At 35.6% G+C, this 27,800-nt stretch overlaps 1 protein-coding gene across 1 annotated transcript in view; it reads right to left on the bottom strand.

The window, feature by feature from the left end:
• Window positions 1-1,439: 1,439 nt before the first annotated feature.
• LOC139141337 (glucose-6-phosphate 1-dehydrogenase-like) overlaps window positions 1,440-27,800 on the bottom strand; it is a 242,010-nt gene continuing 215,649 nt past the window's right edge. Inside the window, exons 11-13 of the mRNA XM_070710971.1 lie at window positions 27,508-27,584; window positions 26,701-26,793; window positions 1,440-6,075 (exon numbers count right to left, since the gene is read on the bottom strand). Coding sequence (XP_070567072.1) covers window positions 5,988-6,075; window positions 26,701-26,793; window positions 27,508-27,584 — 258 coding nt within the window. The 3' untranslated portion in view covers window positions 1,440-5,987. The remainder of the gene's footprint in view (window positions 6,076-26,700; window positions 26,794-27,507; window positions 27,585-27,800) is intronic.

Below are 27,800 nucleotides of genomic sequence, written 5' to 3'. Positions count from 1 at the left end.
AGGAAAATTTCTACTCAATATTAAAGCTGTTAAAAAAGATTTTGTGAAACAAATTTTTTGACCGAAATAGCAAAAATTGCCCCAAATATACAAAATTGCAGATTTCATCCTGATTTCAATATATCATATTAAGATAAACTTTAGGAACCTGTAAACCAAACATCAAAGATATCAAATGAGGAGTTTTTGAGAAATATATTTTTGACCAAAAATGACAAAAATTTCCGTAAAAATATAAAATGGCTAATTTCATAAGCATTTAAATACATCACATTTTGATCAACCTTATGAACCTGCATACCAAATACCAAAGGCATCAGATGAGTAGTTTTTGGAGGAAAACAATTTTTGACCAAAAATGGGGAAAATTGCCCCAAAATTACAAATACTAAAAAATTCACAACAATTTTTACAAACTTGACTGAGGTCATCCCGAGGAACATGGATACCAACTTTCAAAGCAATCGGACTAGCTGTTTCAGAAAAAAAGATTTTGTTTACTAAAATCTGAAAAAATTACCCAAAAATACAAACAAGCAAATATCATCCTCAGTTGTACACACCTAATTTAGAATACCTAAAGGGACCTACATACCAAGTTTCAACCAAATTACTGAGTTTTAGCAGTTTGCAGTTATCTCATTTGCATATTTTTGACATGTTCATTTGAACAAATTCACATCTCCCACCCTTAGGTGCACCTGTACACCAAATAATAAGCTGGTAGCTGCTGCGGTTTAGGAGTTTTTGATCTGGACGGACTAACAGACATACATACATACATACATACATACACACAGATGACATGTAAATGAGATGCAAATGAAATGATTCACCTTATACGATTAGCTCTCTTTGGTATACCGAATGAGAGCTAAAAAAATATAATTTTGAATTTTGACATTTCAAAAGCCACGGCATGAAATACCTTATTCTGTCAAACTTGTTAAAAGGACAAAACCCTATGCCACTACTTGTTTACAATCCAATCCAATATGGGCATCAGGCACAGACAGGGCTTTGGTACCCACATTCATTGTTTCATGCACATCATATCAACTTCAATTTTTTAGTCACTTCCAGTGATACAAGGGGGGACTATGTCACTGTCAATGACTTGTTCTCAGTATGTCAGGGCAGTAAGGCAATGGGTTTGCACAAAATACTGCAGGTGAGGCAATTTGTGGTTAGTAAGGGCACTGTGTCCAGCAACAGTTGAGCATCAATACTTGGCCTGCAATGTTGGCATGGCTGATTATTGTTACTGTGATGCTGTACAATAAGTTATCTTGAAATATGTAGAAATCTGTAGTAGTGGTGATGGATTCTAATAACCGACAAGCTTAGGACCACAAATACAAGAAGTTGCTTCCTATAAAGGAAATGTGAAATATGTGGAAAAGTACAAGTACAAAAAGTACCTGCAAAGTACTGGACACTTGTTCTTGTAAGCAAGTTCTTGAACTTTAATTCATTGTACATGTCAAATTTATCAAATGCATTTTGAACAATGGCACTGTACCATTGAAGGTGATCACTAATTCCATATTTAATAAACAAACTGTTATTTTCTATTTTCTTTGAAGTGCACATAACAAAGCTGAATGTCCATAAACATCCTTTCTTAGCAAATGCATTTATTCACCTGTAAACTCCTTGATAAATAAAAAGGTAAACTAATGGCTAATCTATTTAACAGAATATGACCAACTGAAATGTACTTTACTAGGAGCCATACCTAAATATCTGTGTTTCCAATACTTACACCTAACTTAAATGCGATGATTTTTTTTGTAACTGTGAAATATGGTTAGGAGGCTTCTTAAAAGTTACAGCAGTCAGCAAGTTGAAGACAAAACATTTTTTAATTTGTTGTACAAAAACTCACAAATCATGAAAATATCTTTCTGTATGATTGGTAATTCCAATGGAATTATTTATTTTGGATCTAAAAGACTGTATTTGGAAAGAATTACAATGAATGTCTAAGTATAGTGTCTATTGCTGAATATGACAAGAACAGAATCTGAACTAATTTCGGAATTCTGAAGTCCAAAAATAATACCACTATTACTTGAATCTACATAATGTCATGGGTGTATGTTGGTAGCAGGTTTACAAATATGACTCTAGATTTTTATTTGTAATCCTAGAATTTGTGCCACGTCGTTCCAAAAGTATGTGATCAGCATAACATTCAGCTGAATTTTCTGGGGATCACATTAATCTGTCAAAACTTCAGCTGATTTTTCAGCTTATTTTCCACGACTGAAAAATTCTGGTGAATATTTCTTTGTTCACACAATAATCAGCTGATTTTTAGATGTTATCTGAAAAATCAGCTGCATATGTTGTTTTTTGACAAAAATGTACCTGTTTTTTTAGAAATTGTTAGAAAATTCATCTGAAAATTTCAGCCGATTTTCAAAAATGAGTTTTTCTGAAAATTCAGCTGAATTTTTTACTGAACAAGGTGTTCATCAAAAACATCAGGTGAATTTTTTTTTCTGAATAAAGTGTTCTTCCTAAAATTCAGCTGAATTTTTAGTGATTATAAATTGTAAAAAGGCGTTTTTCGGGATGTGAAATATCTCATTTGGAAAGTTATGGTGTAATTATATTTGGTATTATAATAACATTAATATCTGACAAGAAAAGGATATTCCAAAATTTGATCAGATTTCCCAAAATTGGTTCGGATAGCGTTCAAGATACATCAAATTCATATATGACATACATTGTCTCTTTAAAGTCCATATATTACCTATGAAAAGATGTTTTTTATTTTTTTACTATAAACTCTTATTGGAGTCATGTGTCAAATGTGGTGTCATTTTATTCATTTCTGTTGATAAATAAATGCAATCTTGCTGAGAAAAAAATCTCTGTTTGAACCACGCCCTCACCTGTGACGTCACGTGAGGCCATTGTTGTACAAATTGATCTATGCCTCCTGTACATACACAAGCAACAATGGCGTCAAATTTAAACTTGGCGAGCGCGAATGAAGAGATATTTTTGGACTCGGAGTGTATGATTCAGATGATAATCGGGAGTCTTGGGCTCTACAGTACATGACTTAATTGTTCAGGAAATCCAGAGCCACGGCCGTATAGGTTTTGAGCCAGCGAGGTGCGAGGTATCTTCCAAACCTGCGGATCAATCGGCTAAGCGACGAAATACCTTCAGATCCAGGTTCACCCGAGCCTTCACGAGTGGGAAACACAGATAGGTAGTGATAAGTATCATTTAGGGCTTCGATTTTATGATAAATATGCCCAAATGAAACATTCTGAAAGCAGCTGTGTGAAACTCGAATTCATACATGTAACTCTGTCTGTCATCAGATGCCGATACGAGTCTGACTAACAAGCCTGGGTAACGAAAAGAGAGCCCCTGGTATACGCGCCACGTTGAGCTCAGCATCGCACTAAAATGTCTTGTGTATGCCCTTTGTTTTAAAAACGCTTAAAAGATCATTTTTGACATTTATGTAATAAACAACGAGATGAAACCATGAATTACGGAGAATGATAATTATCCACGATTATTTATTTCCCTTGTTGTTGTCCACTGTGTCATGGACGGAAAATAAACCTACACTGCTGTATGCACAGTGCATACATGCTATTTGTGTCGGAAGTTTACCGGTACAATTAGTCATCATCACCTTCCCTGCAGCTGTAGTGGCCCCGGGGCCGTTTTGTCCGTGATGTACCTAAATATAATCATCGTCACCGGAGTTTTGATCTGCTTCTCCAAAGTTATCCGACCGTACTGGCACAGCAAATGACCTTCCCGCGTTCTGGAAATAACTACTGATATTCGCGCTGTGTTAATTCTGTGAACCTTCATTCCTTGTTGATCATGTTGCTGGTAATTTGAAAGACCAACAAAACGATCTGTGAAAGTTTTTTTCTCTTGACCATACATGTATTTGTTTGTATCGCAGGATTACTAATTTCGTAATGGAGTCAGGTTGATTCGTGTATCTCCACCGATCTTCACAGTATAGTGGAGCCTAGCCGGACCAGGTACGCAGGCTCTTTGACTCATTGATACCTACCAGACACTGTACCGTACGCATTTCGTGACATCGACACTGCACACTGCACTAGTACTGATGGCCTCACATGACGTCATGTCACGTGACCATTTCGCGGCCAATATGAATTCACATTTTTTCTGAGGACCTGTATTTCGAGTGTTTTATGTATGAAATATAATATTTTAGAAATGGATACCAAAAATAATTTTCAATGATTTGGGTATTATGGGTTTTTTACTAAACAATAGTATTAAGGTCAAATTAAACAAAATCAGGTAATATATGGACTTTAAGCTGTGTTTTCATATCACATTCAGATCATCCCCAAGAACATGACTACTAAATATCAAAGATATCAGACAAGCAGTTTTTGAGAAACAAAATTTTTTGACTGAAAATGGCAAACATTGCCCCAAAAATACAAAATTGCAGATTTCATCACAAGTTCAATATATCATATTAAGACCCCTAGTAATCTGTATACCAAATATCAAAGTTATCAAGCAAGCAGTTTTTCAGAAACAAATTTTTTAACCAAAAATGGAAAAAATTGCCCCAAAATAGAAAATTGCAAATTTCATAATAATTTCAATATATTTAATACATTTGGTTAATCTGTAGGAACCTGTATACCAAATATCAAAGTTATCAGACAAGTAGTTCATGAAAAACACATTGTTGGACTGAAAATAGTAAAAATTGCCCCAAACATACAAACTTGTATATTTCATCATAATGTGAATATTTTACATTGATTATCCCTATGATTCTGTATACCAAATATCAAAGCTATGAGATGAGCAGTTATGATAAAAGAAATTTTTGACCAAATATTATAACATTTCCTCAAAATACAAATTTGCATACTTCTGCACAATTCAAACAAATCTGAAATAGGTCATCCGTCTGGACCTATATCCCAAATATCAAGCCGTCTGACAAGCAATTTTGAGGAGATTTTTGCTCAAAATAGCAAAATTAGCCTAAAAACACAAATTTTTGTGAACAAATCTGATTGAGGTCATTCCAAGGGACCTGTATGCCACGTATTAAAAGAATCTGACCGGCCATTTTGAAGTAGAACCTTTGAATGTAAAAAGTTAACACCGAACAACAGACGCTGGACACCAGATGCCACCACACATCTAACTATTAGATAAGCTTCACGTTGCTGATACCAAGCTAAAAATGGTGTTTTGTCGAAACTGCAAGTCAAATATGCACAGAAACCTATAATCTGAATTTCACACTGGGATGATAAGAACAATTATCTGATTCTATCTTATTTAGATTAATAGCTAGCAGGTTATGCTAAATACTGATGAGATGAACTGTTGGAAACTTCATAAACTTTATTTGATATACACTAAATCACAGTAAAAACGCAATTGTAGATCTAATAAAAAGGGCAACTGAAACTGCTGTTTGGATTATTTCTATACAGAAAATATCTTGAAGCATAAAATGTTTATGTCTTAAAGGTAAAGTTATTTGATGATGGTGGCTTGTACTGGTGATAATTTGTAAGAAATGTGCAAGTGAAACTTTGGTAGACTTCCTGGTACTAGCTACTGTCACTTTATAGAGTCAAAAATAGTATACTGGGAACATACTAATTTTGTTGCTATGGTTCCATTGTTCTATCTATGTAAAGGTTTGTATAAACTCTCACTATGATTAGTTTAACTTCAAATAAATGGCGAAAATTACTTTTGTACCAAAATAATTAATAGTTCAGGCAAGTATTATTAGTCAGTGAGGAGTAAAGTACCTTGGCTCAGGGGCACAACACTGTGCTGGAGTCTCCAACTCATCATCCTCTGACAGTGAGTCCATTACTCTGGGATCTATTGGGTCTCGAACTCACTATCCTCTGATAGTGAGTCTGGTACCCTAACTGCAGTGCCTCCAAGTGATTCAAAACCTGGTGATTCACTCTTTACAATTGTGGTTTTGTCCACTTGTAAGTACCAGTAAAACGGAAGTTATGTTTTGCAGCCATTTCATCAGCCTCCGAAGGACCACGTCTGCAATGCAAAATAATCATTTTTAATAACACATTTTCTATATCTAGAAAAAATAGTGCCAATGACACTGTCCTCCCATTTTGCAGCGATACTAACTACTAGTACACACATGACATTGCATTCTTACAGGTTGACTAAGAAAATTCCATTGCAAGTCCAAATTAATCTTATACCCCAGCAATATAAAATGCTCCATCTCATAATGACTTTTACACGTCTGACAGAAAACAACCCTAGGATCAAGACTATCATGTTTTACAGCAATCCAACTAATACTTTGGGAGAAAATGATTTTTGACAAAAAATTGGAAAAATTGCCCCAAAAATACAAATATGAAAATTTAACCACAATTTGAACAAATCTGACAAAGGTCAACCCTAGGATCATACATACAAGTTTTCAAGGCAATGGGATGAGTGCTTTCAGAAAAGATTTTTTGACAAAAAAAACGGAAAATCGCCCGAAAAATACAACTTTCCAAATTTTACCACAATTTGAAGAAATGTACCTTAAGTCACTATAAAGAGCCTGCATACCAAGTTTCAATCAAATCTGGCCAGTGGTTACAAAGTTTTAGCAATTTGCAGGATTTTTCCTTTTTTCCCTTGCATATTTTTGACTTTGACATGTTTATTTTAACAAATTCACATCTCCACCCCTCGATGCACCTGTCCATCAAATACTAAGATGGTAGGTGCTGTGATTTAGGAGTTTTTAATGTTGACAGACATACATCCGCACATAATAACTAACATACATACATACATACAGACAGACCATAGACCCTCCAAAAAACGCGGGTCTACGGACAGACAGACAGACAGACAAACAGATAGACATGCATACATGCATACATTTATTTTAAGAGCTTTTAACCTCCAACAGCCGACCAACTTGTCAATATTAGCTTGATCAACTTGATACTACTGCTTATAATAATATAAATGAGAGTTAATTACATTCTAATTAAAGTAAACAAGACTTGCTTATCAACATTTACGTCATAAAAAAACAGCATATCTGTCAGGTTATAAAGAATCTTCAGCTGGTTATCTTTATCAGTATTTCATCCTATTAACCACGCACATTTTAACTTTCAAATTAACATTGCAAGTAAGTTCTGTTGAATAAGTTGAGCCTGTAGGTACTCAGAGAAAGCACACAGAAGAGACAAAAGCATTATAAGGAATCATGTAACACTTTCATTGCACTGTTTACACAGATTGCATAATTGCTATAAATAGCACATGAGGAATCTTACAGTCCAGCTTTACCATAAAAACCCTATCTGTTTGACCACTCTTTTAATTGATCACTCTATTTTTTCCCTCAAAAAGTAATTTTATTTTATCCTTACCAAGTCAACCATAAATGGAAATTGGAACTTTCTCTATCTCTATTTATTTGACCAACCTATCTTGACAAACTATTATAAGCAATTTCTTTTAGATAACATACAGAGCACAATATATGACGGTTCAGAATATGTCAAAGTTGGGATTCAGGAAAGTTGCCTTTACATGTTTTAATCCTCCAAGATGGTAAGCATTTCACCATGAACTGTCAAAAAAGTTGAACATTCTAATAATTCTACACTAAAATTATTTTGGCTTTGTTGATATCCTAATGAATTCAATTATTTAAAATCATATTAATTATTTTTTTCTGGGTGAATTGATAGGGTTTATACAGTACAAGAGTTACATACAATGTAAGTCAAATTCAGTTAAAACATCAATTACCATCTAACATTGCATCATTCCTATAAATAGCACCTCAGCCTGGAACAGCACAATCATAATCTGCTCATTCACACAGGCAGTACTTGACTTTGAATGAATGACCTACTACATTTCACCTATGTACCAAATTTGAAAGCATGACAAAAAGTACCACAAAATTTGCAAATTTCAGCTTGAGTTCACAGAGTCATCTTCAGGTCACTCCTAGGAACCTGCACACCCAATTAGAAAGTAATGGCATACACAGTTTCAAAGAAGATTTTTTTAACCAAAAATGGCAAAAATTGCCCAAAAATACAAATTTGCAAATTGTGCCATAATATTGATGAATTCTATTTTGAGTTTTAACAAGGTATCTGCACGCCAAATTTTAAAGCGATCCAACCATTGGTTTAAGAGGAAAAGATTTTTTACTAAAATGGCAAAAAAAAGAAAAAAAAATTCATTAAAAATAGAAAACATCAAATATTGACATCGAATCTATATGGTTAAATGAGTTGGGCCCAAGGTACCTAAAACCCAAATATGACAATGATCAGATGAGTAGTTCCTGAGTTATTGATTTTTGACCATTTTCCCTTTTTTTTCTACCTCATTAGCATATCTATGGGACTAAAGAGTTCATTTTAACAACGGCACATCTACATCATATATGGCATCACTACACCAAAAATCAGCTCAATACGTGCAGCGGTTTTTGAGTTTTTGCGTTGGACGGACAGACATCCATACATACATACATACATACATACATACAGACAGACATCTCACATACAGACTTTTTTCAACCATATAACCTCCCAATTGCCATATATGTATGGCAAATGGGAGGTAAAAATATGTGATTTGATCATAGATATTGAGTATATAGTTGCACAATAAGGCTGTCTTATTTCAAATGTAACTTTTTATCAGCATAAATATATTTGTTTTTCACTCTGATTTTCAACTTATCTGCCAATTCTTGAAAGTACATAAACACATCTAGGCATATCATCATTGCACTGAGCAACATTGTGCAGGTTTAAGGAAAATTAAATTGACCTGATTGTTAGTTCAACTTAAACTTCATTTAGCCCCTTTGACAAGTCATTGCTGATGACACAGTCCAAATTGGATTATAGTGTTTGAATTACAGTAATTGAATTACATGCTTGGTAGCTTCATTACATGGGAGAGGGGTGAATTTGTTAAATGTTGAGAAATAACATGATAACATAAAGTTTGTATGTGCGATGTGTGATAGTGAGCATGCGTGCGTGAGTGCTTCACGAACTCTACAACGTGTGGAGCGGTCTCGGTCAGAAAAATGTAACAACTTAGCCGGCTATTGAACCACTCTGTTTTGGGAGTGGAGATTTAGCCGAGCGGTTCTCTCTGTGGCCTCTCCGCAAGGCGACTGATGCCGTATGTTGTGGGTTCGTACCCGATTGAAAACTAGCCATATGATAGTGGTCTGTGGGGGTCATGTTTGTGTACTTGGGAGAGTAAAGTCATGGCTGTTGGTGTCTTCCATGGCAAGATCAATAGTAAACACCTATTGCCTGGTCATGAGGGCTATACGGCCTCGGGGAATAGCGATGTGTTTCTGGTAACACACGGCCCCTCGGGGTAATAGACGGGCGCTATAGCCCGAATAAAGACCAGGCTATAGGTGTTTTATAACACACCACATGCTCATGTCGTATTGTTATATAGTTTTTAATGTGTTTTGATAATTTGCACCGCAACCATCCATTGTGACAAGTTTACTGTATGGGCAATGTTCCCACAGCGGTTTCACTGAGTTGTACGTGGTACCACTTTCTTTCAAAAAATATTCAAAGCATACCTAGCGACATCCTTAGTTGCACTTTAATCTTTTCCGTCGATGAGCTGTTCACGTTCCTACGGTGTTCGAATGTCGGAAAATGTTGGAAAATCTGTTTTAGAGAATGTATCGTCACCTATCCCGGACGCACATAACGTTCTAGTCACCCGCCATTGTTGCAAAGCTGCAGACGACACTACGGTCACGTGACCGGGCACTTTTCCAAATTTGGTCACAACTATTTCCCTAGGGAAATAGCTTTTCAAAAAATATCCTCTGACGTCACTTTTGTCGATCCGATAGGGACTAGACGTATCTATTTTCTCGTCACGTGACGTTTTCTGGCGAATCGCGACACGGAATGAGCATGTGGCGTGTTATAATTACATTTGATACTGTGTATGTTCATCATGGAAGCATTAACATTGAAACACAGAACAGTTCTCTTCTTCCACTGTGAATTAGCAAAACAGACATGTTTCGAACAAATCACTTGTCCTTCATCAGTGTCCACACTTGATCTGACAGAAAGATCCAAATGCAGGCATTTAAACAGCTGGAGGTGTGAACAAACTTGAGGTGTGAAAACGTTTCATTGTCACAGAAAATGTGTTAAGTGTGGACATTGAACTGTCCACTGACTCTCAGGATGTCACCATAGATGGGTGGGATCTCATATTTTCCAACATTGGCGTTGAGTGGTGGATTGTTTACATTAATGTACATGGCCTCTAATAATCTTCTTTTGTCCACGTGTTGTTCTTTATCAATGACTTTGACTGACAAAGAAGACAATTCTGGAGGTTTGTGTTTACTTTCTGAAATATGCTGTCGGATAGCTGATTGATCATTTTTCTTGTGTTCTTCAAAGCGTTCCCTAAGAGGTCTGCTGGTCTCCCCTATGTAATAGGCATTGCACCCCGGTGTTGCACAATCTATTTGGTAGATGACGTCTTTCATGTTCTCTTTCTTATTCTTATCTTTGGGTTTGACCAGGATATCTCGAAGTGTGTTGCTGCTTTTGAAGTATGTCTGTATTCCTCTCTTTTGTAGTGTATTCCTGATTCTTTCACTGGTGCCTTCGATGTATGGTATTACGATGAAACCTTTGCTGTTACTGTGTTCCTGGTTGATGGTTCTTTGCTTGTCTTTGGTCGATTTGATGGTACTTGACCTTGATCTAGCCCATGTCGGAAAACCATTCTGTTGTAAAACATGGCTTATATGTTCAAATTCCTTCTTTCTGTCTTCTTGATTTGTGCATACGTTTTCTGCCCTGTTAAACAGTGACCTTGGTACTGACAATTTTGCATTTAGTGCATGATTACTGTTCCATTGTAGATATAGATCGGTATGTGTTGGCTTCCTGTACACTGTGGTCTTCACCTTCCCGTCAATTAATGGAGTGACTTTGGTGTCCAAGAAAGGGATGCTTCCATCAGCTTCTGGTTGCTCCATGGTGAATTGTATGCAGCTATCTCTACTATTGATGTAATCATGGAACTCTTTTACTTTGTCCTTCCTTATTGCTGTGTTGGTATCATCAACATATCTGTACCACCAGAGAGGTGCCAGGTCGGTGTTTACATTGGCAAGAGCCTCGTTTTCAAACATTTCCATGTAGAGATTGGCGACTATGGGCGATATCGGTGAACCCATTGCAGCACCATGACATTGATGATAGAAGTTGCTGTTGTAAACGAAAAACGTGTTGTCGAGACAGAATTCTAGAAGTTTGCAGATACTGGCAGTTGACATCGTGGTTCTATTTTGAAGGGTGTCATCATCTTGTAGTCGTTGCTGGATACATTTTAAAGCCTTGTCTGTGGGTATAGAAGTAAACAAGGCACTGACATCAAAAGAAACAATTGTGTAGTCTGGTGGGATGACTTTGTTCTTCATTTTATTGACAAACTCTGTGGTATCCTTGATGTGGTGTGGTGATTTTCCCACTAACGGACCAATAATTCTAGCTAGCTCTTTGGCAGTGTTATATGTACAACTGCCAATGGATGATACAATAGGCCGGAGCGGTACATCTGCCTTGTGTATCTTTGGTAGACCATAGAACTTTGGGGCAGGTGTAGATCTCCCAGCTGGCCTTAGTTTGTTGTAAAGATGGTCAGGTAGTTCACCCTTGTCTTTGATGGATTTTAAGATATTGCAAAGTTGGCGTTGAGACTTTGCAATACACACTTCGAGATATCCTGGTCAAACCCAAAGATAAGAATAAGAAAGAGAACATGAAAGACGTCATCTACCAAATAGATTGTGCAACACCGGGGTGCAATGCCTATTCCATAGGGGAGACCAGTAGACCTCTTAGGGAACGCTTTGAAGAACACAAGAAAAAAGATCAATCAGCTATCCGACAGCATATATCAGAAAGTAAACACAAACCTCCAGAATTGTCTTCTTTGTCAGTCAAAGTCATTGATAAAGAACAACACGTGGACAAAAGAAGATTATTAGAGGCCATGTACATTAATGTAAACAATCCACCACTCAACGCCAATGTTGGAAAATATGAGATCCCACCCATCTATGGTGACATCCTGAGAGTCAGTGGACAGTTCAATGTCCACACTTAACACATTTTCTGTGACAATGAAACGTTTTCACACCTCAAGTTTGTTCACACCTCCAGCTGTTTAAATGCCTGCATTTGGATCTTTCTGTCAGATCAAGTGTGGACACTGATGAAGGACAAGTGATTTGTTGGAAACATGTCTGTTTTGCTAATTCACAGTGGAAGAAGAGAACTTCTGTGTTTCAATAATTACATTTATTTAACCTTGTACCTCACATCAGTAACTTCTTGCAGGAATGAAATTATAGAAAACATACACTGTCAGCAGAAAAAACAGATGATACAGATTTTTCTTCCAAATGTACTTTACTCATTGGCTAGATGCACTCCACTATATACCACATGCATTTCACATTTTTCAATGACATGCACATGCCCTCTTGCCTGGTAGATCATGCAATTTCTTTCAAAGTTCTACAGGTAGCAAAACAGACAGGCTATTATGTAGCAAAAGCGAAAAAAATGGCCGCCTGGTGGACATATTGGATCGCATTGCACTGGCCACATAGGATGGCATCACACCACAAACTGCAGCAGCCATATTGGATTGCATCCCACTGTTAATTGACATGCACATGCACATGCACATGCACACTACAATACAATGTCTATGTGCCAAATTTGAATGAAATCTGTTCAGGGATAGTTGAGTTATGGTTCAGAGAGAATCGCAATACAATGGCCACCAAGTGGCCATATTGGATCATATCACAAAATACATTGACGAGCATATTATATGCCATAGTATTGTATCTGTATACCAACATTGAACAAAATCTGTTCAGGGATACTTGAGTTATTGTTCAAAACATGAAAAAATTGCAACAAAATTAATGGCTGCCTGGTGGCCATATTGGATGGTATTACAAAATACATTGACGTGCATATGTATGCCACAGTACTTAAATCCTTGCACAAAGGGTGAAAAAAATCGGCTCAGGGGTGACTGACAGATGGATGGATGGGACCCAATCTTTAAGTCCCCGCTGGACTGCATCCACAGGGACTAAAAATCAGAGTGCGTAAATCAATAATGGATCTGCAATCAAGCAGTAAACAAATTTGATATTAACCATCTACACACGGGATTGTATAGTACCTTTGTCAAAGCTTAGTCAAAGGTTATATGAAGCTTGGCGACAAAGCTCAGTATAATGGTGAGTGTGCCAACCTTAATTTAAGACTGGTTCGCCCAAGATTAGCTGAAGCTTATTCTTTCATACATTTGTTGAACCTTGGGCAAACTAACCTTTTTAAAAGTTTAAACTTTCGTATCTTGTTCCAAGCTTGTGCAACAACCTTTGGCCAAACGTTACTGATAAGCTTTTAATCATCCTCATTTCTATTATAGCTTTGGGGGTCCCTTGACCCAACATTTGACCTCAAGGGTTATTTTTTGCTCAGTTTAGGGAGCCGATTTTGCTGCCGAGTCTTGGCAAATTATTGGTTTGTAAGTTATGATCACATGTAAGTAAAAATACCGTCAAGGACACTATGTGCTCACATTCGGTTTGAATTGGTCCATTCAAGAAATATTTAAACCAGAAAAACAAGAATGACAAAAGCAAATAAGGTCTCCAACTTAGGTACTGGAGGTCATCTTTAGGAACATGCATATCAACTTCTATAGCAATGGGAGAAGCAGATCCTAAATACATAAGCAAATGTCAACAACAAAAAACAGAGAAGGCTTGATAAAAAAAGAAAAGGTGGGAGAGGGCAAAAATGCACAAGGGATCTGGTAAAAAAGTAATGCTGCATCATCGATCTTCTAGACCCTACACCCTCCTGAATATCAAATGTTCCACCCCTTGGTATTACATAAGACCAAATGACAGGAAGTACATTTACAACCTTGGAGATTTTTAATTAATGCCATGAGTGTTATCATTCTAATGTAAACAGCACTTAAGTTAGTTACAGATAGTGAAATGCCTTCCACTGTGGGCGGTGATTACAACATCTGGAATTATCCAGGATCCAAATTTCTCATCAGTTCTTGTATGTCTTACGTGGAAAAGTTGCAAAAATTGGTCCAAAATGAAAAAAATCACCTCAGCTTTGTTTTCTGGATCAAATTTTCCTACAAATTGGTACCAAATATGACAAAATTATGTTCACAGCCTTCAAAATTGTCTCACAACATATCCTGGGTTGGTGTAGGTCATTTAAGGTCACAAACTGAGAAAAGTACCTAAAATATACAAATTTTGGGGTTTCCCAACACTTTGAGCAGAAAATTTATCTAATAACATCTTTCGGGACTTTATACCAAATTACAAAGCTATCAAACAAGTAATTTTGAGATAAAGTTTTCTTGACCAAAAATGACAATATTGTCTTAAAAATACACTTTTTTATATTTCAGGACAATTTCCACATATCTAACTATTGTCATCTCTGTACGTCTGTGTACCAGATATGAAAGCTGTCTGTCCAGTGGTTTTAAAAAGGAAATACTGTCTAAGATTTTTTGACCAAAAATGACAAAATTGCACAAAAATAGTAATTTTCCCAATTTTGTCATAATTTCAACAAATTAGAAGAGTAACACCCTTGCGAAGAGACAATCCAAATTTGAGAGCGATTGGGCTGGCGGTTTCAGAGAAGAAGAATTTTTACTGAAAACGAGAAAAATCACAAAAAAACTTCAGCAAAAATACAAAATTAAGGATATCTGCACAATATTCATAAAACTGTATAAGGTTCACCTAAGGTACTTGCACACAAATTTCCAAAGCAACCAAAAAAGCGGTTCTTGAGTTATTAATTCTTAACCATTTTCACATTTTGTAAGCTCATTTGCATAATTTTGGCAATGCAGACTTCATTTGAACAAAATCCCATCTATAGCCCAGGATGCATCCACACACCAAATACCAAGCTGAAACGTGCAGCGGTTTGCGTGTTTTTGATGTTGATGGAGATACTGTACATACATACATACATACACACATACATACAGACGCCATCGACTTCAGCCTATACGATAAACTCACATTGGTAAAACCAAATGTGAGCTAAAAATATAGACCAGTAATCAGGCTTTGGATAAAATAAGCAAATGAATGCGTTGAAAATTTGTTTGCATTGAGACCGACATTGTTACATGGACACATTTTATCGTTCACGGTCCGGTACGCCCAGTGCTTTCATGTCATCTGTGCTGCTTAAGAGTACGGCTTTGTCGACTGCATCATGACTTTTATGAATTGACAGTTATACACAAGTTTCTTGTTGACAATGTTTAATACTGATGTACCCAACTATATCAAGTATAGCCATAAAATCCGACAACACTTCTGAAAATACACGACAGTGAAGGTGCACACACCACAGATTACGATTTGTAGTGACTCAGAAAGTTTGTGATCCTGTTCCGTGTATCTAATTTTTTGACATAAAGCATAATACTAATAAAGATACTCCCAAGAAAGACAAAATTTCATGTTAGGTCGTTTAAACAAGTTTAGTCATATTTAGGAAAGCCACTGACAAAAACATAGGGCCAAAGTCCCTGAAGCTACTATAGACACGGATACAAAATTAAGTATTTCCTGACTGTATGAAATTATTTCGCTAAGGTCATCCTAGGGACCTGTAAACTAAATATTAAAGCTGTCTCACCAGCAGTTTCGAAAAAACAAGCGACCCAACAGTCGACAGAGCTCTGCTGTGTTATGTAGAGCATAACTTTTTGTGACACATGTATTGATGAAGAAGGTGGATATCTTTGATAGCTCATTTCAGGATGATTTTTGTAATATAAAATTACAAATTTTAAAACTATCAGACCAGTACTTTTAGAGAAAGACATTTTTTGACCAAAAATGGCAAAAATTGCCTTAAAAATGCAAATTTGCATATTTCTGCACAAAAATCATTTCAGATACCAAAAAATGGCAAAATTAGCTGCAAAAATACAAAATTGAAGATTTCATGATTTCATAATTTCAATACATTACATTAAGATAAAGCCCAGGAACCTGTATACCAAGTATCAAAGCTATCAGATGAGTAACTTTTGAGAAACAAAGATTTTGACCAACAATGGCAAAATTTGACCCAAAAATACAAAAATTGAAGATTTCATCAAATTTCAATTAATCACACTAAGACAATCCCTAGGAACCTGTATATCAAATATCAAAGGCAAAAAATTCACTAAAATTCAAAATTGCAGATTTCATCATAATTTCAATAAATATTATTTAGTTCATCTATAGAAACCTATATACCAAATTTCAAAGCTATCAGATGAGTAGTTTTGGAAATACACATTTTTTGACCAAAAATGGCAAAAATTGCCCCAAAAATACAAAATTATAGATTTCATCAGAAATTCAATATATATTACTAAGTTCATCTATAGAAACCTGTATACCAAATTTCAAAACTATCAGACCAGTACTTTTAGAGAAAGACATTTTTTGACCAAAAATGGAAAAAATTGCCTTAAAAATGCAAATTTGCATATTTCTGCACAATTTGAACAAATCTGAAATAGATCATGCCTAGGGACATAAGTACCAAATATCAAAGCTATCTGACTGGTAGTTTTGAAGAAGGAGATTTTTAAAGATTTTTTTACCAAAAATGACAAAAATTGACTTAAAAATACAAATATGCAAATTTCACCACGATTTGAACAAATCTAACTGAAGTCACCTTAAATAAACTGCATATCAAATTTCAAAGCAATCAGACAAGAGGTTTCAGAGAAGAAGATTTTTTTACCAAAAACACCAAAAAATGCCCCAAAAATACAAATATGCAAATTTCACCACGATTTGAACAAACTTAAGTGAGGTCACCCACAGTGAGCTGCATATAAAATTTCAAAGCGATTGGACTTGCGGTTTCAGAGGAGAAGGCAATTGACGACGGATGACGACGGAAAATCAACCTATTTGATAAGCTTTGCGTCGACAAGCCTACAGACACTGAGGGTGAATGTGTTACAGCAATTTGATTAGTTTCTTTCCTTTTCTGCTTCTGTGATAATTTTTAAGACAATCAATCAGCTAGGCAGTATATGTATTAACAAATATGTTATCTTTTACAAGCACACAGCAAACTGTTCTTGATTTTTCATTTACAATATTTGACATAGACTGAAATACATAACATGCAACCAATATTCACATTTTGCCCATGCACCAGATACATGGAGAGATTTCAACATACAATCTTTATTTTATTTTTTAACTCAGAAACCCTACAGGGAAAAGTAAACATTGTTTTCTTCCACAACAACTGGTACATCCACATCTGGAACAACTTACAAACTTAAGGTGGTTGGAAAGGCTAGAGCGTCAGTTATAAATTTCAACAAAACTATTAAAATATAAAAGTAGTCAACATTCTCTGTGGAATAAAAACATAGGGCCAAAGTCCCTGAAGCTACCATAGACATGGATACAAAATTAAGTATTTCCTGTCTGTATGAAATTATCTCACTAAGGTCATCCTCGGGACTTGTAAACCAAATTTTAAAGCTGTCTGACCAGCGGTTTTGAAAAAACAAGCAACTCAACAGTTGACAGAGCTCTGCTGTGTTTTGTAGAGAATAACCTTTTGGGGGAACACCATTTGATTTCGGGGGGGGGGGGTATGGAGGATTTTGAGGAAAAAAAAATTGTCGCCAGGTGAGATACAAGAAAAAAAAAATTGATCCTGTCATGGCCTGAGAAAAAAAAATTGTCATAACAGACAGAAGTGAAAAAAAAAATTGTCAAAATGCACCAGAAATTAGCAAAATTTGGAAACCCTATTCTCATGAACTCTTTGCCGTCGCGCCGCCATAGGCGGCGCAAATGTTTTTACCACAAGCAATTCTTATGTTTTTTTCCCAGCACTTATGATATAAGCATGCACTACATAGGTCTACTTTACACCTTAGTACACTCAATGTTTTCCTTCCCTTTTCTGACCCAAGAAATCATATTTCAGGATTTCTGTTGCAATATCTCAATGGCATAGGCACTATCTAAAGGGGACTTTTTGACTTCTGTAAATTGTGAAAATTTTAAAACACAAGACAGGAGTAAATAAACTAGTGTTAAAATCAATATATTATTCTCTCAATATAAATATATTAGGAAGATGTAAAAGTTGACAATGAAAAATTGAGGAACAACAAATATAATGAAATACAAGGGACGGGGTCACTAAAAAAATTGAAAACTTCAGGGGGGCGTTACTCAAAATGTGGCGAGGAAGAAGAGGGGCAGGGTTACTCAATTTTTTTGCCGAAATAAATTTAAACCACTCTCAGATTGCACCATTGCACACATCCATTTCTCAAAATTTTCAATGCGAGAGGGGGGCATGCCCCCCTCTCGTGCTCCCCCCCCTTGGGTCTTCTAACAGTTTTACTGGTAAAAGACAAATTTAAAATACCTATCGGATTGCACTACACTGCACCGTGGCGCACATCAATTTCTCAAAATTTTCACAGGATCTAGGACAAAACTGAACTGTTGTGAATTCATCCTTTATTATCACAGAAACATGTTTTCATTTACCTCAGTTCAATGACCATTTTGACAGTTAAACATGCCATATTCATGCCTTTCATTAGAAGCTGGCAGCTGGAGAAATGACACAAGAAGGTCACAGATTTTCCATTCCTGTATATTTATTTATCTTCAGTCTCTGGCAAACAGAACTTGTATTGCCATTGTTTGGTTGTTGAATATTGTGACACAAACACTGATCATGCATAAAATGTGAAAAAATATTGCAGTGTGCAATGTCATTTTCAAACAGCTTTACTGAGTGCAAAATAACTTGAAACTTCTCTCAGATTGCACCATTAAACACATCCATTTCCCAAAATTTCCAATACGAGAGGGGGAAACCCCCTCTCGTGCTCTCCCCCTTGGGGTGTTCTAACAGTTTCACATAGTAAAAAAATTAAAAACACCTCTCAGATTGCATCAGACTGCATCATTGCACACATCAACATCTGAAAAATTTCCATGCAAGATAGGGGAAAGCCCATGTGACACTTTCCCCCTAAGCCTCTCGCGTGTTCCCCCCTGCACTTTCAAATTCTGCCCGGTCAGATATCCTAGTGAAAACCCTGTCATAATACCCATCCAAATTAAACAATATACTATATGGTTAGATACTGCGTGAGCTTTTATATCTTTATTTTATTGTGACTTGCAATTTCATTTTGATGGGTTCACCTTTTTTGAACCATGATGAGATAACTGATGATAGTCTAGCAGAGTACATTAGGATTTCAAAGGTCTTTACTGTTGCTGTATTTTGTAAATTTTACAAATACATGTATTTGTATTTAACTTTTCTAAGTGGGGCGTATCAGTCAAAATTTCAGAGTTAGAAAGGGGAGTTACTCAAATTCATCATGGTTGACGGGGGGGTGGGGGGTGTCACTCGAAATGTCTGAGTTTCAGGCCGTAAATAATGACAACGCATCACAAACTTGATGACAAAGAAAAAAAAATTTGCATTGCTACTCCATTTGAAAAAAAAAAAATTGACGCAGATCTGACAGTAGAAAAAAAAAATTGCTGTCACTGTGACAGGAAAAAAAAATTTGCTCCCATACCCATTTCCTCCATACCCCCCCCCTCAAAAATCAAATGGTTCTCCCCTTGTGACACATGTATTGATGAAGAAGGTGGATATCTTTGATTAACATTGTAAGTGAGTTCTGTTGAATAAGTTGAGACTGTGCATACTCAGAGAAAGCACACTGAAGAGACAAATGTTTGAAACTTAAGAAGTTCAAGGTCATCAAAAGCATTATAAGGAATCATGTAACTTTCATTGCACTGTTTACACAGATTGCATAATTGCTATAAATAGCACATGAAGAATCTTCAGCCCAGCTTTACCGTAAAAACCCTATCACTTTGACCACTCTTTTACTTGACCACTCTATTTTTTTCCTCAAAAAGTAATTTTATTTTATCCTTACCAAGTCAACCATAAATGGAAATTAGAACTTTCTCTATCTCTATCTTTATCTCTATTGACTATTTTGAGCAATTTCTTTTAGATAACATACAGAGCACAATATATGACGGTTCAGAATATGTCAAAGTTGGGATTCAGGAAAGTAGCCTTTACATGTTTTAATCCTCCAAGATGGTAAGCATTTCACTATGAACTGTCAAAAAAAGTTGAACTTTCTGATAATTCTACACTAAAATTATTTTGGCTTTGATGATTTCCTAATAAATTCAATTATTTAAAATTTTTAATGATTTTTTGATATCATAAAAACAAATTTTATTTACAAATCCTGCCGTACAAATCTTACAATAAATAGTGTCAACATATTTATAACTAATTTGGTACTATTATAATGCTATCCAATTATTATTAAATTCAAATATGTAAAAAAAATATGAAAAATTAAATTTCAATATTTACTGGTGTCATATTTCAAAATCATGGCTGCAAATATACAATTTTTATATTCTTTGGAGAAAATATTAACTAAGGGAGTTATCCTGAAAATTTGAACTAAATATCTTGATTCTAACACTTGAAACTTGACATTAACTCTGAGAAAAGAATTGGTGCAAAAATAGCCTTTCCAACCACCTTAACCAATTACACAAGGATGATGACACAAGACATAAAGTTAAGAAATTTAACTGTGGTGAACTTGACTATTCCTTTCATTGACAAATCCGTACCTAACTTGATTGACATCTTAAACTAAAATACACTGCATGGTTAATTGCACACAAAAATACATCAGGGGTGTACCATTTGATAAAAGGGGTTGTCTAGAAGATTGATGAGGAACATTATCTTTTTTATCCGATACATTGTACATTCTTTTTTTCCCACTATCCCACCTTTTCTTTTTGTCAAACCTTCTCTGGCTGATTTTTTTTTATTGGCATTTGTTTGGATTTTTTTTCAAAATCTACCAGGAACCCCCCCCCCTCCCTCACTCTTTAACATTGAAAAAAAATTTGAATATATTTGTTGGAAACCAAACCTGCTAAAATCAGAATAAGAACCTGTACACTAAATATCAAAGCTACCAGATCAGTAGTTTTATGAGAAAAATTTTTTTGACCAAAAAAGGCAGAAATTGCCCCCCCCCCCCCACAAAAAAATTGCCAGGTTCACCATAACTTCAAATCATTATATCGAGATTAACCTTAAATACCTGTATACCAAATATCAAAGCTATCAGATCAGTAGTTTTTGGATAAAAATTTTTTTTATCAAAAATTGGGAAAACTGCCCCAAAATTATAAATATGATTATATCAATACAATTTGTACAAGCATGACTGAGGTCATCCTGAGGAACATGAATATTAACTTTCAGCGCAATCAGATGAGCGATTTCAGAGTTCAAGATTTTTTTACTACAAACAGAAAAAATATCCTAACCAGATATGAACTGAAAATGCTCACGTGTTTCATACAGTTATGTGTAAATTTGAACCTTTGCCACATGTTTGCAACTTCATTGAAAGTATTATGATCAACACAATGAACAATAATCACCGCCGATTAATTCTCAAAGGTCATGAAGTATACAAATATGTAATTAGCTGAAAAAAAAATATTAAAGTTCTTTGACTGCTGTCATTGTATCACCATTTTATATAGCAAGTGTAATTACCGTTGGCCAAGTCCTTCAAGCCATATATGCCGAGCTGTGAAAGCTCATTAGATATGCAAATTGTAAATTAGCTGACATGAAAATGTGAAATGACTTTCGATATTGTTTTAACTAGGTATAATCATCAATGTTGTCATGTTTTGCCAACTTTGATCAAGTAAATCCCAGTATATATCCCTAATAAGCAAAGTTCATTAAATATGTAAATTAGGAATTGACTTAAGTAAAAATGCTTAATGATTGTCAATAATGTTGTATCATGGTATCTGCAATATATGTAGCAAGTTTTGTCAACTTTGGTAAAGTCAATTCAGATATATATCTCTAATAAGGAAAGTTCATTAAACATGCAAATTAGGAATTGGCTGAAGAGAAAATGCTTAATGACTTTCAATAATATTGTATTACAGTGTCTGAAATGTACATAGCAAGTTACATCAATTTTGATCAAGTCAATTCAGATGAATATCCCTAAGTATGGAAATTCATTTAATATGCAAATTAGGAATTGGCTGAAGTAAAAACGTCTTTTGACTTTCAATAATGTTATATCACAGTATCTTTGATGTATATAGCAAGTTTCAATGACTAAAATCAAGTTAAATTGTGTTGCTAAGTTATCCCTATATACCAAAAATCAGACCTCTAGATCTATTGGCTGGCTCAGAATTAGATATGCGCATAATTAATTAGGTACAGGATGTGATGTCATAAGGTCTCCCATCATACCAAATATGAAGGGTGTAGCACTTGTGGTTACTTAGTTATGGCCATATATGTATATTTGAGGTCAAAGGTCATCAAGGTCACATGACATTTTGTTAAAATAATGGTATTGCTAAGTTATCCCTATATACCAAAAATCAGACCTCTAGCTCTATTGGCTGGCTCAGAATTAGATATGTGCATAATTAATGAGGTACAGGATGTGGTGTCATAAGGTCTCCCATCATACCAAATATGAAGGGTGTAGCACTTGGGGTTACTTAGTTATGGCCATATATGTATATTTGAGGTCAAAGGTCAATGGGGTCACATGACATTTTGTCAAAAAATTTGTATTGCTAAGTTATCCCTATATACCAAAAATCAGACCTCTAGCTCTATTGGCTAGCTGAGAATTAGAAATGCACATAATAAATGAGTTGCGGGAAGATGCCAAGGTCAAAGGTCAAGTGGAATCCCCAAAATTGTGGAGAGCAATTTGGTCGCCTACTGGCCATTGTCCAATAGACACTGGCTGTCTTGGACTTTAACATACGCCAGAATAAGCCATTGCCATAGCTTAGCTGCATAGGTATAGGGGAGGTCAAAGGTCATAGAAAAATCAGAAAAATAATACTTTAAAAATCTTCTTCTCAAAATTGGCGAGACCTGTGACTTTGATATTTGGCATGAAGGAGCAAGGCTATAAGGTCTAACCAGGGTTGGGTTGGTAGCGGGTCGAGTTGTCTAGGGTCGAGTTGGTTAGGGGTCGAGATGTCCAGAAACCATGGTCATCATGCTTCCCATAGACTACCATGTATCACAAAAATTAAAACTGTGATAACTTCATCAATATGCAAGCCACGCCCACCAAAACCTTTTCAGTTCTAGCCATTTAAATTCTGAAGATGTCTACCAAATTTGACTGAAATACATTCAGCCGTTTTTGAGATAATGGGGATACAGACACACGGACACACAGACACACACACAGACAGACATGGCTAAACCATATGCTCACGTGTGTGAGCATTTGAACAAATTCACATCTCCACCCCTAGGAGCACCTGTACACCAAATACTAAGACGGCAGCCGTTGCGGTTTAGGAGTTTTTGATCTGGACGGACTAACAGACAGACATACATACATACATACACACAGACGCCATTTTGCCACCTTATAAGAATACCTCTCATTTGCATATATACATATTCATGTATGGGAGCTAAAAACAGTTTCTCAAAATCATATTTTTCATCTCCACAACAAATATCAAATCAGTAAGTACTGCGGTTCTCAAGATATTTGAGTGGATGAACGCCTCACAAACGGACATACATATATACATACGGTACATACATACATACAGACTAACGCCGGACACCGGACGGATACCCATCCCAATAGCTTCTATAGACTATAGTCTATACTAGCTAAATATACGAGCAGACGATGTAAATACCTTTGAAATGATTTATTCGTATATTGCAACAAAATGTACACAGTATATGTATACAAGTTATGAAGCTGTACTCACTTCAAGTTTTCCTTAATCCGCTACCAAATTAAAAGGATGCATGTGGATAAGTCTTGAAGATGAACTGACTGGCATAACTACAATTAAACGTACATCCACATTGCATTCGTACGTAGAGGCCTAACAGATACCTGTTGATTTTTCGCTGTGCACTGAACGAGGTTGATTTTGGATTTTGACCTGATTTTTTGTAGGCCTCATAACTTTCATAAAGGGCTGTGAGTATTTTTCAGAGTACGAAAAACTACCCAGTTTACACACTCCAGCTGATGTTTCACATTTCATGTGGTACTTTACATAAATATAAACATCCTTCAAATTATGGAAACCTGTATTGACATCTTAATAATTAAATTGTTTAATCTGAAATTGTACTACAACCACCCAATGAAGTGGAATAGCCCAAAAGTGGAATAATATCAACAAGTGAAAGGGTTGCCATCACTCCTTTGCAACCAACTTTCTATTGAATACCATGCGAATAAGCAACGGTCTGTTTCTGTCGATTTCATATCAAATATCGGAAAGTCGCCAGGAAAATGATCATAACGATCATAACCAATGTATGCATATATGATTAAGGGGCTATTACTCATTATGTGTCTGCATTTTGGATACATCACCTGAATACAACATGATATCGACCAAACTTCATGTCCGTGTTTTTCGGGCACATATAAGCTAAATCCCAGGTACACTTGATTTAAGATTTGGCAATAATCCTACTCCAAGCTTTGGACACAAACCTTATCTCAAGATTTGCAAAAAAGATTGGATTAATCTTTATCGACAACAAACTTTGGCCTAAGAGCACTGACAAACCTTCACACCAGCTTAAAGTACTGCAAAGCTTGGACTAAGGTACTGCACAATTGGGTGTGTAGCCAAAAAGGATGCCAGATCTGCCAAGCCAGAGTGGATGTGCTCTTGAATGGAAGTATTAGTGAAATCACAGGGTATAATGAATTCAAAAAACAACCAAAGTGCATCTAGTTGTTATCTATTGTGATTCACTTGCTCCTTTTTCATGGTTTTTTAATCCATATTAAAAATTCAGACTAAATATATGTGGAAGGAACACAAAAAAATCTTATGTTATTATAATAATATATTTATGATAGTTTCACTCTACCAACTGGGCAGCAAATTTGCACTTTCTATCACCATCACAAGCCACAATTTTGAGTACTCAGTATTCCTAATGATTATATCACCTCTCTTTGTCATTTATATTAAAATATGTCAAAGATGGCTTTATCTCATGACCATCACTACTTACATAACTACCAGTGCAAAATGTGTTCAAGAAATTGAGGCAACTTTGAACTCTGACTTAAATAATGTTTATAATTGGTGTAAGAATAATAGAATGGCCATTAATTGCGACAAGACAAAGACTATGATTGTAACAACGTAGACATTTGAATAAACAAACTTAGACTGTAATCTTGGTGAAACGGAATTGCAAGCAGTACACTGTGAAAAGATTCTTGGTACGCTTGTCGATGAAAATCTGTCATGGAAGCAGCACTGTGACAAGATTTTTAAAAAAGTAAATAGTAATATTGCTTTGCTCAAGAGAATAAGAGTTTTTACCTATGAATATAAGAAAACTTTTTTATAATAGCTATATTTTACCACACTTGGATTACTGTTGTCATTTATGGGGAGCATCACCCTTTATGAAAGGGTTGCATAAGATTCAGAAACGTGCTATCAGAGTGATGTGTGATGCAAGGTTTAATGCTTCGACCGAGCATTTATTTAAAACAATACACATAATGTCATTACCAGATAGAATAGTTTATAAGAATGTTTGTATGGTTTTTAAATGTTTAAATAATCTTGCACCGCAATACATGACAAGTCTTTTTACCGAAAGTGATCATAAAAGAGTTACAAGATCCAAGATGCAAAAATTGTTAGTGGTTCCTGCAACAAATAAGGATTTTTATCGAAAAGGGTTTACTGTAAATACTGCCAATCAGTGGAATAATGTCGATTTAAATATAAGATCTAGTAACTCATTGAGCAGTTTTAAAACTGCTTACCTGAAAGCTTATTGGGTATAATTTTTTGTGTTTGTGAGTTTTAGTTTTCTTGTCAAATTTGTTTTTTGTTGTCTAGTGTGATTGTGCATTTTTTTTCTCCTGTGTGCAGGTGGTGACTCCTGGCCACTTTTTTCTGCGCATTGTATTGTTCTAGCTTTGTTAGTCATGTTTCATGTTGTTCTGCTTTGTATCAGTTTGTATGTTCATCTGAGGGCCCTGGGGAAGATAAGCATCTTTACTGAATCTTACCAGGCTACCCTCGTTAAACAAGGTTTAATAAATAAATAAATAAATTGACAGTACAACCAAGTTACCTAGTATTTTGGAAGGTTGTTATGTCGTACCATTGGAAACTATTAAAACTGCTGGAAATAACTGTTTTCAGTGAGCAGGCCACCACATTGAGGTTGGCTTACCCAATACAAAAGCCAAGAACTTTGTACTCTGCAATACATATATGCAATTACAAAGGAACACAACACCTCTCTTACATTTACACAAAATATAGTTAGAATTTCAGCTGCCAAAAAATAAGACTGAATGTGCTTGATTTCTTACCCGCCATATGTATATGGTACTGGCTTGATCTTGTCATTTTCTATTTGATGCAGTAACGGTGTAAATATTCTCCAAGCTTCAGCCAATTCATCCCTACAATAAAAATTTATAAAAATCGTGTCAGTACTTTCACTGCATGTGCTACTATTTACTGTTATACGTGTTAAGCCTGTTCTGCAGTGTTAACACAATTCTACAATACCCAGGCTTTTTATTAAAAGCCGGCAGTCAATTAATCACATTGCAGTTCACAATTATTGCTTTTCAAATATCAAATAGAAACGCAGACACTTGAAAAATTGTCAGCTGTGCCAAGTGTAACAGACGGAGTGACAAATCAAGGAGGTCAATCTAAGAAATCCACCATGTAAAAAGAAAACATAGTGATGGCAATGGGGATAACACCATTTATGTGAAGGGTAGACGATGTAATTATAATGGAACATGTGCATACTAAGGTTGTCAACATTCTAAATTCGTTAATTATTTACTTTGACCAGATTGATTACAAAAGTTTTCAAATTATTGTAGAATTTATTCATGTGATGACAAATATTAATTGTTATTCATGCATTACGAGGATGAAGCCACCCATCAAAAACAATGGTTTCTGACATGATGACGTAAATGCCAACAACCTGATAATAGCCAATTAAATCACTGGTACCGGCCACACCTCCAAAAGTTGTGTAGACTATTAGCAGTTGGTGCTTGATTTCACAGAAGCATTGTCCACAACTTAATGTCGGCCTATTGCAGGATATCATATCATGTCACTATTGCAGATTGTATATAGTGATCACTTACGTTCGTACAAAGTGCATTTGACTTCCACAGAACACATCCAATATCAAACGGACATAAGCATCTGGCAGGACAACGTCCTTGAAAAGAAAGAAATATCTTGTTTTTAGCTTTGTCATATCTCACACACCTTCCACAAGAATATGAGTTCCTAATCTTTCTAGTGTGGACTCTGATAGATTTCATCTTTACACAGACATCTGGATGCCATTTTATGTTTACGTCTTTCCTTGTCCCAATCCAACTGCACGGATACAGACATATAGTTTAAGTAGTATTTATATATAATCCCATGG

The sequence above is a fragment of the Ptychodera flava genome, chromosome 9, assembly GCF_041260155.1.
Source record: "Ptychodera flava strain L36383 chromosome 9, AS_Pfla_20210202, whole genome shotgun sequence".
NCBI classification, from domain to species: domain Eukaryota; kingdom Metazoa; phylum Hemichordata; class Enteropneusta; family Ptychoderidae; genus Ptychodera; species Ptychodera flava.
Note: the sequence above shows the minus strand (reverse complement) of the source record. Positions and strands in the feature narration are given on the sequence as shown.